This window comes from Suricata suricatta, chromosome 12 (genome assembly GCF_006229205.1).
Source record: "Suricata suricatta isolate VVHF042 chromosome 12, meerkat_22Aug2017_6uvM2_HiC, whole genome shotgun sequence".
In the NCBI taxonomy this organism is placed as follows: Eukaryota; Metazoa; Chordata; class Mammalia; order Carnivora; family Herpestidae; genus Suricata; species Suricata suricatta.
In genome coordinates, this window is record NC_043711.1 from 19,945,647 (window position 1) to 19,959,115 (window position 13,469).

Below are 13,469 nucleotides of genomic sequence, written 5' to 3' on the forward strand. Positions count from 1 at the left end.
CTCAGCCGCAGCAATTTCTTACTCGACACATCTCCAAAGGCAAGGGAATTAAAAGCAAATATGAAATACCGGGACCTCATCAAGATAAAAAGCGTCTGCACTGCAAAGAAAACAACAAAACTATAAGGCAACCAACAGTATGGAAAAAGATATTTGCAAATGACATACCGAATAAAGGGCTAGTATCCAAAATCTATAAGGAACTCACCAAACTCCACACCTGAAAAACAAATAATCCAGTGAAGAAATGGGGAGAAGACACGAATAGACATTTTTCCAAAGAAGACATCCAGGTGGCCAACAGACACATGAAACAAGGTCCAACATCACTCATCATCAGGGAAATACAAATCAAAACCACACTGAGATACCACCTCACACCAGTCAGAGTGGCTAAAATGAACAAATCAGGAGACTACAGATGCTGGCATAGATGTGGAGAAACAGGAACCCTCTTGCACTGTTGGTGGGAATGCAAACTGGTATAGCTGCTCTGGAAAACAGTGTGGAGGTTCCTCAAAAAATTAACAATAGAACTCCCCTATAACCTAGCAATAGCACTGCTAGGAATTTACCCAAGGGATACAGGAATGCTGATGCATAGGGGCAATTATACCCCAATGTTCATAGGAGCACTGTCAACAATAGCTAAATTATAGAAAGAACCTAAATGTCCATCAAGAAGATGTGGTTCATATATACAATGGAGTACTACTTGGCAATGAGAAAGAATGAAATTTGACCATTTGCAGCAACATGGATGGAACTGGAGGGTGTTATGCTGAGTGAAATATTAAAGTAGGTGTTTGAGTACTTTATGAATTTCTATGTACACAATCAAGCGATTTACAAATGCAGATAGCTTTAGTACTTTTGTTCTCGTCATTATGCCTTTTATTTTTTATTAACAGCCTTTCGTTTTAGAGCAGTTTAGGTTTATGGAAAATGTGAGCAGAAAATAGAGTTTCCGTGGCCTCCTGCTCCTCATCCTGCTGCTCATAGTTTAACTTATTATTAACATCTTGCATTAGTGCAGTGCATTTATTACAATTGACAAACCACTATTGATGCATTATTAACTGAACTCCATAGTTTACATCAGAGCTCACTTTGTGTTGTGTAGTTCTATGGTTTTTGACAAATACACAGTTTCATGTACCTGCATTTATTGTATCATACAGAATAAAATACACTTGTGGTTTCACCTGTTCATCCCTCATTCCCTCCACCAGACACCTGCCAACCATTTACTGTTTCTATAGTTTGCCTTTTCCAGAGTGTCATATAGTTGGAATCATGCAATATGTTGCCTTTTCAGATTTAAGTAGAAGATTCCTCCATGTCTTTCCATAGCTTAACAGCTTGTTGGTTTTTTTTTTATCACTAAATATTCCATTGGATGGAGATACTGCAGTAAGTTTATCAACTTACCCATTGGAAAGTCTTCTTGGTTGCTTTCAACCTTTAACAATTATGAGTATAACTGCTGTAAGCACTCATATGCAGATTTTTGTGTAGACGTAAGTGTTCAACTCACTTGAGTAAATACAAAGACCCTGAATTGCTGTATCATATGGGGAGCTTATGTTTAGTTCTGTATTAAACCAGCAAACTCTCCTCCAGAGTGGCCATGCCATTTTTCATTCCCACCAACACTGAATGAGCATTCTTGTTGCTCCACATCTTAGCCAGCATTTGGTGTTGTCAGTGTTTTGGATTTTTTACTTCTTAGTAGATGTGTAGAGTTATTTCATTATTGTTTTACTTTTCAATTCTTTAATAATGTATTGTTCTAAATATCTTTTCATATGCTAATTTGCCATCTATACCTCTTTTCTGGTGAAGTGTCTGCTCTGTCTTTTCTTCATTTTTAATGAAGATTGTTAAGTTTTCAGGATTATTTGCATATTTTAGATAACAAATCTTTATTAGCTCTGTCTTTTGCAAACATTTTCTTCTAGTTTGTGGTTTGTTTTCTCATTCTCTTAATTGCTGTCTTTTGCAGAACAGAGCTTTTATTTTTAATGAGGTCCAGCTTATCAATTCTTTCTTCCATGGCTCTCAGAGTATTACACTCCTGTGATCCATTTTGAGTTAATTTTGTAAAGAGCGTAAGGTCTGTGTTTAGCTTCACTTTTTTTTTTTTTTTTTGCATGTGGGTGTTGTTTTTTCTCAACATCATTGAAAAAAAACTTTCCATTGGATTGCCTTTTGCTCCATATTCAAAGTTCAGTTGACTATATTCCTATAAGTCTATTTCTGGGCTCTTTCTTCTGTTCTATTGATCTATTTGTTCTTTCAACAATACCATACTATCTCGATTACTGTAGCTATACTGTAAATCTTGCAGTTGCACAGTGCCATTTCATTTTGGATTTACATTGGGACAGAGAGAAGCAGAAGTCAAGACAGGATGGAGACCCTGAATGGTAGGATAAGAACTAAGGTTGGAGATGTATCAGGTGAGGAGCTTGAGAGCATGAGGTGGGCATCCTGGGAGCAAGAATGAAATACCATCTTGGAATCTTTTCAGAGCTGGAAGGGACCAGTAGGCTATGGGCCCTTACTTGATGAACTATCTTCTTAGGGGCCCAGTATGCTGGGCCAATCTGAAGGTCAGTATATTTCTTTGTTGATCAGGCCTAGGGCAGTGTCTCGTGGGCACACAGTGTCACTTGGAGAAAGAGCAAGAATGGGAATACAAAGTCCACCAGAGTCTGATCAGGACCACTCCTGCCCCAAGGCTCCAAGCATCTATCTCCCCCTCTCCCCACCATCCCATCCCCACTTCCAGTGTTTCAGTGTAGCCTCAGGGAGAGTTCCTTCTCCAGCTCAATTCTCATTGATGGTGGGGAAGAGAGGGGAAGGTCTGTGGTGTTCTCTGAGGGTCTCCTGCCTCTGGAAGCTCCGCCTACAGCCTCACCTCTGCTGAGGAGCTGTGCGTGTCTCCACCGATCCAGGCCAACTCTAGCCATAGACCTGGCTGCTAAAAGGGATCCTCTCTGTGGACTTCCATCCTATGTCTCATTCATTTCTTCTGCCTCAGACTCTCTGATGCCCGACACCTACAGGTCCAGACCACCTCCGGTTCTCAAGACCCCAGGCCATTAGAGCCAAGGTGGTAGTTTAGACCTTGGATGAAGCGTGGCATTCTTGGGCTGGTCCCTGAGTCTCCACTGCTCACACAGGAATGATGCCATGTTCCTGGGGTCATGTCTCTGGGGACAAGAGACCCCATGTATTCCTCCCCCCAACAGCCTTTCCCCATCCCTGCCCCAGATACCTTTGTTTTCCCACTTCCAAGAATTTTCCACCGAAGGGGCTCTGCCTCTGAATCCCCATTTTACTTTGCATTCTTAGCTCATCACAGAGTGGAAAGTCTTAATTACCTTGAGCCTGGTGAGCAGTTTGGAATTCTGCATCACCATCCCCAGGGAGGACCACACGGGCCTAGTAGGCTGGGAAGGGCTTAACTCAGCAGTTTCCAAATTGTGGCCACACACTGAATTCCAATGCCCAGACCTCTCTGAAGACCAGTTAAAGCAGGATCTCTGGGTGGGGTCAAGCACTGGTATGTTTTGTGTCCCAGGGGATTCCAAAGTCCAGTGTAGGTTGAGAATCAGAGATGTAAAGCTTTGCCAGCCTGGGTTTTAACACCTCTCACTGAAGGGGTGGTGGCTACAGGGATAATCACGCGAATCCTGCCATGTTCTGCATGCAGACCTAGCAAGTCCCTATATCTCACTCCTGTGAGGCGGGCAGGTGAGAGCTGTTTCCAAAGCTCCTGAAGGGGTTCCTTTGGAAGAGCAAGCTACCTGGCTGCGTCACTGCCACAGGCGCTACTGGAGGCTGTGGGTGGCAGAGTGAACCCTGAATCTCTACCTCGGCCATGGCTGTTCTGGAGACACCCTCCTCTGAGCCCCAAACACACACACACACACACACACACACACACACACACACACACACCTGAGGGGAGGCAAAGCCTTAACCCAGCTTCAAGGCCCCTGAGGACCTCTGATTTCTGTATACCTCCTCAGCTGGTCCTCCTACCCCTTGGGCAAGGCCACCCATCGCAGACCCCTGGGGAGGGTCACAAGCCTTAGGCTTCTGGGAGGTAGGTTCAGAGACAAATATCTGAGGGGACTTGAGCATCCAAGCAGAGGCTGTGAGAGACAAGTACACAGAGGGCTGAGCGTGGGTGCAGAGAGTTAGCAAGAAATTCAGCCGGCAGTGGCCATCAGCTCCCCCTTGAGGCAGGCCCTGCAGGGGGCGTGGCCATATGCTCTCTCCACAAGCGGATCTTGGGGCTAAAACAGCTGCTTCTGAGGATGTGGTAAGATTTAGAGGTCATCGGCCTAAACCGATGACTTCCAGTGGCATAGGGACAGTCTGTCCCCCTGCTCACCTCCGCTTGTCTCCTCAGCCCCACCTGGCTGGGCTCTCTTCCCTCCCCCACAGTGCCATGTTCTCCCAGGAAGTGGCCAGTAGAGGGAAGGGAAACCTTGTCTCTCAGCCCCTGGTGGTGGAAGCGGCAGGCACAGCTGCTGCTCCTGGGCTCCTGCCCTGGTCTTCCCCAGAGGCTGGCTCTGGCTGACTGTCCCCCAGTGAGATACAGCCCCTGTCCTGCTGTTGCTCAGCTGGGTGCTGTCTTCCTGGCTCGCTGTCAAACACTGCACTGACTCTGAGGACCCTGCCTAGCACAGGCCTGTGAAATCCTGCCCTTCCCAGCTGTCTCTGGCTGCAGCCTGACTCTCCGGTGTCCTTCCTTGAATGGAGTTGCCTGGGGAGGGGCTGCAGAAAAATAAAGCCCAATGCCTAACCCCGCTTGTGGAGAGAGCTGGGGTCAGGCTGGCTGAGGCGTCAGAGCCTGTCCTGCTGCCTGGGGTCTCTTCTGGGTGCAAGATGGGTCAGATTTGCATTAGGAGTAAGGGGCTCGAGTGGGGTGCCCCAGGGCGGGCTGATCCCTCTTTTATGGGTCTAATTTCCAAAGTGCAAGACTGTGCTCAGTAAGTGTCTTTATTGGTAGAGAGATCCAGTCTCCTTGGCTCTACTAGCGCCCTAGGTCAGGAGTATTTCGATGTCAAGTTCCAGCCGACTGGCTTTGACCTCATAGCGGCCCCGGATCAGGCCCCGGGTTTGGCTGGTATGCCAGCGCCAGTGAGACTGGATGATGCAGGCCGCTTGGCGTGCCTCAAGAAACCGTCTGCGAGCCTGCCACATCCGAACCTGTGCCTGCACCTTCACCACCGCCCACTCCTGGCAGGTGTAGAGTCTTAGTGCCAGGCGCCGTCTCTGCTCCAGCATCTTGGCCTGCATCGACCTCCACCAGCACTGGATGACCCAGGCCCTGAGTGCTGTGTGCAGTAATGTCCGGCGCACCCTGCTGCCACGCCACCAGGACTGAATCTTTACGGCTGCGTTCTCTAACTGATCAGAGGAGGGAAGAACAGGGAGATGCTCAGTGGGTACCCTCCCATTTCTATCCCCATCTGTGGTGCTGGGAAGACAGGTGCTGACACAGGTGGCCCTGCCCTCCCATTTCCAGGCCCATCCATCTTATTTCCAGTCTCCCACTCATTATAGTCACTGCTCATTATCCGCCAAGCAGACCTCTTCCGAGTGGGCCTTACTCACATTTTGTGTGTCCATGGCCCTGGTCTTCAGAGTCCACTCATCTATCAGTTAGGCCACCCTGACCTTTAGCCCCGCCCTCAACTGTTAGTCACCCGCTCACATTAGACTCCACCCAGCTACACACAGGACTCCTCCCTCATCAGGTCCTATCCATCCACGTTTTTGCCGCATGGCTCTCCTCTCTCCTCTTGCTCAAGAGTCTCCTTTTGGAGTGACCAGTCCCCTCATCTGTTGATCGCCAGCATTTTGGACACCTGCCATTATCTCTTGCTTGCAGTATATTTCTCAGACCCAACTGGCTTCTTAAGTCTTGCCCTTTCTACACTTTCCAGTCACTTGTTTCTGTTCTTGCTGGCAGCAGCACTGAGAGACTCACACAGCTTTCCTTCAAGTAAGGGGTTTTACTTTAGGAATATGCCTAGCCAGTTTGGGTTTCCAGAAACTTAAGTGTCAGAGCCCGTGGGAGAGCCTCCAAACAGTGCATTCACAGGCTAGCATAACTTCATATAAAATTTGTGAAAGCGTGGCTGGTTAGCTACAATTGGAGAGGGCCTCTGTCTCCCCCTGTCTGGCTCCCTCTCACTCTTCTACTGGGTGGTGTGGAATGGCTGCAGCTTCTTTTGGGACATGACTAAGGAGAAACAGAGGTGGGATATGCATGCTTAGTTTGGGTTAAGTGAGACAGATTTATGTGATTCACAGTCACCACGGGGAATAGATACATCCTTGCCAGCTATTCCGCTAGAAATGGCTTCCAGGAAGGCTCTCACCAGTTACTGTGTCCTGGTATGAAGATGTGGCGACACGCGCTGCTACGGTGACATGAACGTGTCCTACAGCGCCAGGCACCAGAAGTAGGTGGGCAGAGGAGGAAAAGGGAGGTTTGAAAAGTATGGAGATAAAAGCTGCTCTGTAGAAAGTTCTTCCTGTTATTAGACATGTAAAACCGTAACTAGAAGATTCTGTTCTCACTGATGCCTGATTAAAACTGAGGTTCTGTCTTGATGGGAATACACCTGCGAATGCAGTGAAACCATTATAAACATGCCATACTTTTCTCTTATTTTGGTGTGAATATTGTGAAAGGGAATTGATCAGAATACCTGTGATTTCAGTGCAGCAACTAACAGCTGCTATGAACAAACTGTGTAATTCAGCATGAGAAATCACACTTCATGCATCCTGAATATCTATAATAAACAAGTTTCTATCAAAAATGATATTGCAAAATCATCATATGCAGAAGTAATCAAAGGTCATGCTGCAAAAAGATGAGCTAATACATACGTGATGCTATGCTTTGGTATTTGCCAACTTTTGAGCATTTACAATTTGTTGTGATTTCTCTATTTGTCCTTCATTATTCACTTGCCAGTTTTGAGCCTGTAATTTTGTATTCTTTTTCTTAAAGTAGGCCTTCCAAATTATACAAGCCTCAGGTCCCACAAAACCTGGATCTGTCCTGCCGTGTGTAAGAATGCAATTGTGCAGCCAGGTCTCCTGGGAGCTCACAGAAAGCTGTGATTCCAGGAGTCAGGGTTGGAACCGGAAGTGCAGACGCAGGTGATGCAGCGATGCCGGGAGCCCTTTGGGATCTGGAAGGCCGTTGTGGCTCTGGCTTTAGCGTGCACGTTAGCATTCATTTTTCTGCGTGACGGTTTGCTAGGCGCCCGCTGCTTGTTGGGCTGTGCGCTGTCTGTGACTCCTGGCTATGTGTATTTGAGGCCTCATGTGATCACTCATTCTCATGGCCATGGTACTGACCGTTGGGGTGTCTCGGAGGTTCTGTCCCTCTTGTCAGCCACACAAGCTCTTTGCATCATGTGAAAAGTCCTCTGGAGCGGATTCTGTTGCTTCCTTTAAGGATTGTCAGTCTGGATGAGCAGAGAGCTAGTATCAGTCTCTCAAAGGTCTCCATCGCTGCACTCAGCTGTTGGTCCTGGCACCAGGCATCCATCCATTCTGTGGATTCCGCAGAAGGGATCCACAGGCTGTGGGCATGGCCAGTGCTCTGAGGCTCAGTCCATCCGGGCCAGGTGGCCATGGTCAAGGTGCTAGATTCTCCTATTCCTTGTGAGTCTCTCCCCTTCCCCACTCTTGCCTGGGTGGGTTGTTGCCAGAATACCCTGGCTTTGTCTCCTCTTAGAAGTCCCTGGGAAACCCTGCTGGACCTTTTTATGTTTACGCTTTCACAGGTATTCACAAAATGGCAGCAGATGGGACGGAGAGGTAAGATCACAGACCACGAGCCTTGGTCTCTATTTCATCAGTCCCCTCCGCTCCCCAGCTTCCGGCTCTCTTCTCCTTGCTTGATTTCTTGTTCTGGTTATAAAAATGGTACCTCTGTTGCTAACATTTCAAATAATGCAGAAACATTTAAGGTGGAAAGTGGATCAACCATGAAATTTGCCTCCAAAGCTCTTCCTCCAGAATTTATACCAGGCAGAGTAACTTACATTTTCTATTAAAAATAATTTCTTTTTAATTCATGCATTTCAAGCTAAAATATCCCTTGGCAGTCCTTCTTGACATAATTACTACTCCCAGCCTGGAGGGTGTCCTAGACAGTTAGTTATGCATTTATAGACACAGTATATCCATGTACCTAATGAAATATAAAACTGTTTTGTGTGTTTTATATATATTTGTAAGTTAATTGGGGTAAAAATCATATAACAAAATTGACCATTTTAAACATTTTATTATTTTATTTTTTTAGAGAGCATGAACGGTAGAGGGAGAGAGAGAATCTTAAGCAGGTCCCATGCCAAGCACAGAGCCCAACACGGGGCTTGATCTCACAACCCTGAGATCATGCGTCGGATACTTAACTGACTGAGCCACCCGGGCACCCATTAACCATTTTAAAGCATATAACTGAGTGACTTTTAGTACATGTACCATGTTGTACAACCATCACCACTAACTACTTCCAGTTTCTAGTTTAAACTTGATGTGGGTTTTTTTAATGTTTATTTTTTTTATTTTGAGAGAGAGAGAGCGAGCATGAAATCATGACCTGAGGTGAAATCACTAGCCAGACACTTAAGCGACTTAGCCACCCAAGTACCCCTCAGCGTGTTTTAATTCAAGATTTCATGTATCCATTACACAGTCACTTCCCTCTACCTTCTGTCACCCCAGGCCCTGGCAGCTACTAATCTGCTTTGAGTCTATATGGATTATTTGCCTATTCCAAATGTTTTCTATAAATGGAATGAGAAAATAAATGTCCTTTTGTGTCTAGCTTCTTTCATTTAGAACATTTATCTGTGTTCTAACCTGTATCAGTTACTTCATTCCTTTCTGTGGCTAACTACTATTTTATTGTATGGATATACAACATTTTGTGTATCCACTCATAAATTGGCAGATATCTGAATAATTTTTATTCTTTGGTGATTGTCAGTAGTGCTGCTCTAAGCATTTGTGTACAACTGTTGGTTAAAATACCTGTTTTCAGCTCTTTTAGGTATATACCTAGAAGGTGGAATTTCTGGGTCATGTGGGAATTCTATGTTTAAGTTTTTGAGGAACCACCAAACTGTTTTCCACATCAGCCAGGACATTTTATATTCCCATCAGTCTCCATATCCTTGCCAACACTGGTTATTTGCCTTTTTTTTTTTATCATAGCATCTCATTGGGATTATGATTTGCATTTCCCTAAGATAAATGATGTTGAATGTCTTTTCATGTGCTTTGAGGGCATTTGTATATTTTTCTTTGGAGAAATGTCTCTTCACATCCTCTGACCACTTTTTAATTGGCTCCTTTTTCTTTTTGTTGTTGAGTTCTAAGACCTCTTTATATGTTCTGAACCCTAAGTCCTTATCAGGTATTTGATTTGAAAATATTTTCTTCCATTTTGTAGGTTGTCTTTTCCCTTTTTATATAATGACCTTTGGTGCACAGAAGTTCTTAACTTTGTTGACATCCAATTTGTCTATTTTTCTTCCATTGCTTGTGCTTCGGTGCCATAGCTAAGAATCCACTGCCAAACCCAAGTTCATGAAATGTTACTCCTGTGTTTTCTTCTCAGAGTTTTATAGTTTTATCTCTTACCTTTAGGACTTCAATCAATTATGAGTTAATATTTGCATATGCTGTGACACAAGAATGCAACTCCTTGCTTTTGCAGGGGTTACCCAGTTGTCCGGGCACCATTTGCTGAAAAGAATATTTTTTCCCCAAGCCTTGGTATCCTCCCTGAAAAATCAGTTGAATGTAGGGCACCTGGGTGGCTCAGTTAGTTAAGCCTCTGACTTCAGCTCAGGTCATGATCTCGCAGTTCTTGAGTTCAAGCCCCACATTGGGCTTTCTGCTGAGCCCGCTTCGGATCTTCTGTCCCATTCTCTCTCTGCCTTCCTCTGCTCTCACTCCTTCTTTCTCAAAAAATAAACTTTAAAAATGAAAAAAAGTCAATTGAACATAGATCTATAGGTTTATTTCTGATCTTTCAATTCTGATCCATTGATCTAATTAGATAGTACTATATTATCTTGATCACTGTAACTTTGTAGTAGGCTTTGAAATTGAGAAGTTTGAGTCCTCCGTTATCTTTTTCAAGATCGTTTTGGCTTGGCATTTCCATCTGAACTTTAAGATTAGCTTTCCATATCTGTGAAAAAGGGCAGTGAGAATGAAAGGGTTTGCATTGAATCTGCAAATCAGTTTGGGGAATATTAAGTCTCCTGACCCATGAACACAGAATATATTTCCTTGTACTTAGGTTTCCTTTCATTTCTTTCAATGTTGTATAGCTTAAAGTCTACAAGTCTTGCACCTGCGTGGTTAAATTTATCCCTAAGTATTTTTATTCTTTTTAAACCACTTTTTAAGTTTATTTATTTTGAGAGAGAGAGGGTGAGTTGGGCAGGTGCAGAGAGAAAGGCGGTACAGAGGATGTGAGGTGGGCTCTGTGCTGACAGCAGAGAGCCAGGTGCAAGGCCCAAACCCCGAAACATGAGATCATGTTCACGAGCTGAGCCACCCAGGTGCCCCTATTTTTATTCTTTTTGATGCTACTACAAATATAATTGTTTCCTTAATTTCATTTTTTAATTTTCTGTCGCTGGTATATAGACATAAAAATTGTTTTGTGTGTTTATTTTGTATGTTGCAACTTTGCTGAATTAGTTTATTAGCTCTAATAATTTTTTGATAGACTCCTTAGGACTTTCATACGTAAGTAGAGATGGTTTTACTTCTACTTTTCCAATTTGGATGCATTTTAGATCTCTTTCTTGCTTAATTGCCTTGGTTAAAACTTCCAGTACAATGTTGAATAATAGTGATGAAAGCAGATGATCTGGGTCTTATTCCTCATCTTAGAGGAAAAACTTTCCATCTTTCACCATTAAGAACAATGTCAGTTATAGATTTTCCATAGCTTCCCTTTGTCAGGTTGAGAGATTGCCTTCTACTCCTAGGTTATTGAATATTTTTATCATGAAATGGTATTATATTTTGTCAAAATCGTTTTCTGTAGAAAGATGATCATGTGATTTTCCCCCCCTTTATTCTAGTTGCATTCCTGGAATAAATCCCATTAGGTCCTGGTGTATAATCCTTTTAATATGGTTTTGGATTTGATTTCCTGGTTAGTTTTTGTTTGGTTGTTTGTTTTGAGTTTTTGCACATGCACTCATAATTGGTATTGGTCTTTAGGAGTTTTTTCTTATGGTATCTTTGGAGTTGGTGTCATGGAAGTCCTGGCCTCAAGGACCGTGTTAGGAAGCATTCCCTTCTCTTCTGTTCTTGGGAAGAATATTGTGTCTTCTCTAATATTTGATAAAATTCACAATAAAGTCAGCTGGTCCTGGGCTTTTCTTTGTTGGGAGTTTTTAAACTATTGACTCAGTCTCTTTCCTTATATAAGGAAGGCTTGTATAAGCCCATTTCAGAGTTTCTATTTCTTCTTCAGTCAATTTTGGTTCTTTCTGTGTGATTAGGAATTTGCCTATTTCTGCTTGGTTATCTAATTTTCTGGCATAGCAAATTGTTTATAAGATTCTCTTATGGTCTTTTTTATTTTATAAGTTCCTCACTTTCATTCCTGATTTTGCTAATTTGAGTTTTTTCTCTTTCCCCTTGTTCAGTCTAGCTAAAGGTTTGTCAATTCTGTTGGTCTTTTTAGAGAATCAACTTTGGTTTTATTGATCTAATATTTACCTTATTTTCTATTTTGTTCATTTTAGCTCTAATCTTTATTATTTCTGTCCTGTTTGCTTCGCATTTAGTTTGCTCTTCTTTTTCTAGTTTTTTTTTGTGGTGGAAGGTTATTAATTTTGAGATATTCTCTTTTTTTAAGTATTTAAGTATTATTTATTTAAGTAAAGTATGCCTGGTGTGGGGCTGGAACTCATGACCCTGAGATCAATGCCCTGAGATATTTCTTCTTTTTTAATGGAGACATTCACAGCTATAAATTTCTTTCTGTGCACTGCTTTTGCTGCATCCCATCCATTTTGGGATATTGTGTTTTTGTTTTTAATCATACAAAAGTATGTTCTAATTTTCCTTGGGACTTCTTTCCAACCCACTAGTTGTTTAAAAGTGTGTTTTCTGGGGCACCTAGGTGCCTAAATTGGTTAAGCATCCAACTTCAGCTCAGGTTGATAAATTCTCATGGTTCATAAATTCAAGCCCTGCGTGATCTCATGGTTCATAAATTCAAGCCCTGCGTCGCTCTCTGTGCTGACAGCTCAGAGCCTGGAGCCTGCTTCAGATTCTGTGTCTCCTCTCTGCCCCTCACTCACTCATGCTCTGTCTCTCTTGCTCTCTCTCAAAAATAAATAAACATTAGAAATAAATTTTTTAAGTGTGTTTTTTTAGTGGCGGTTGCCCGGGTGGCTCAGTTCAGTTGAGTGTCTGACTCTTAATTTCGGCTCAAGTCATGATCTCATGGTTTGTGAGATGGAGCCCAACATCGTGCCTCGGACTCTGGGCTGACAATGTGGCGTCTGCCTGGGATTCTCTCTCTCTCCCTCTCTCTCTGCTCTGCTCTGCCCTCGCACGTGCATGCACGCTCTATCTCAAAATAAATACTACTTTTTTTAAGTGTGTTTTTTGGGGCACCTGGGTGGTTCAGTAGGTTAAGCATCCAACTTTGGCTCAGGTCATGTTCTCACCATTCATGAGTTCGAGCCACACACCGGGGTCTGTACTGACAACTCAGAGCCTGGAGCCTGCTTCGGATTCTGTGTCTCACTCTCTCTCTCTCTCTCTCTCTCTGCCCCTCTTCTGCTCATGCTCATGCTCATGCTCATGCTCTCTCTCTCTCTCAAAAATAAATAAACATTAAAAAAAGATATAAAAAATAAAGTATGTTTTTGATTTTCACAAAACGGTGAATTTTCCAGATTTCCTTCTATTATTAATTTTTATTAATATTCTATTATTCATATATATTTCTATTTTCATTCTGTGTGGTCGGGGAATATACTCTGTATGACTTCAACCTTTTTCAATTCATTGAGACTTGTTTTGTGGCCTCATATACGGTCTGTCCTGAAGACTGTTTTACACGCCCTCAAGGAGAATGGGAATTTCGCTCTTGTTGAGTGCGGTTTCTCTAGATGTCCCTCAGGTCTGGTTGCTGTACAGTGACGTCTAAATCTTCTCTTTCCTTGTCTATATTTTGCCTAATTGATCAACTGATTAGTCTCCAACTATTAGAACTTTCTATTTCTCCCCTCATTTCTGTCAGGTTTTGCTTCCTCCGTTTTGGGACTTTTGTTATGTGCTTATATGTTTATAATGATTACATATTCTTTGTTTTTTTGAGAGAGAGAGAGCGAGAGACCTTGTGAAAATCGGGGAGAGGAGCA

General features: G+C 43.3%; 1 protein-coding gene across 1 annotated transcript; it reads right to left on the reverse strand.

Annotated features, from left to right (window-relative positions):
• Nucleotides 1-5,001: 5,001 nt before the first annotated feature.
• IQCF6 (IQ motif containing F6) lies at nt 5,002-5,700 on the reverse strand. Its single transcript, XM_029918716.1, has 2 exons — nt 5,638-5,700; nt 5,002-5,430 (listed from the first exon to the last, which is right to left on the reverse strand). The coding sequence occupies exons 1-2, from the start codon at nt 5,650-5,652 to the stop codon at nt 5,062-5,064; spliced, it is 384 nt and encodes a 127-aa protein (XP_029774576.1). The 5' UTR covers nt 5,653-5,700; the 3' UTR covers nt 5,002-5,061.
• Between the last annotated feature and the right edge of the window lie 7,769 nt (nt 5,701-13,469).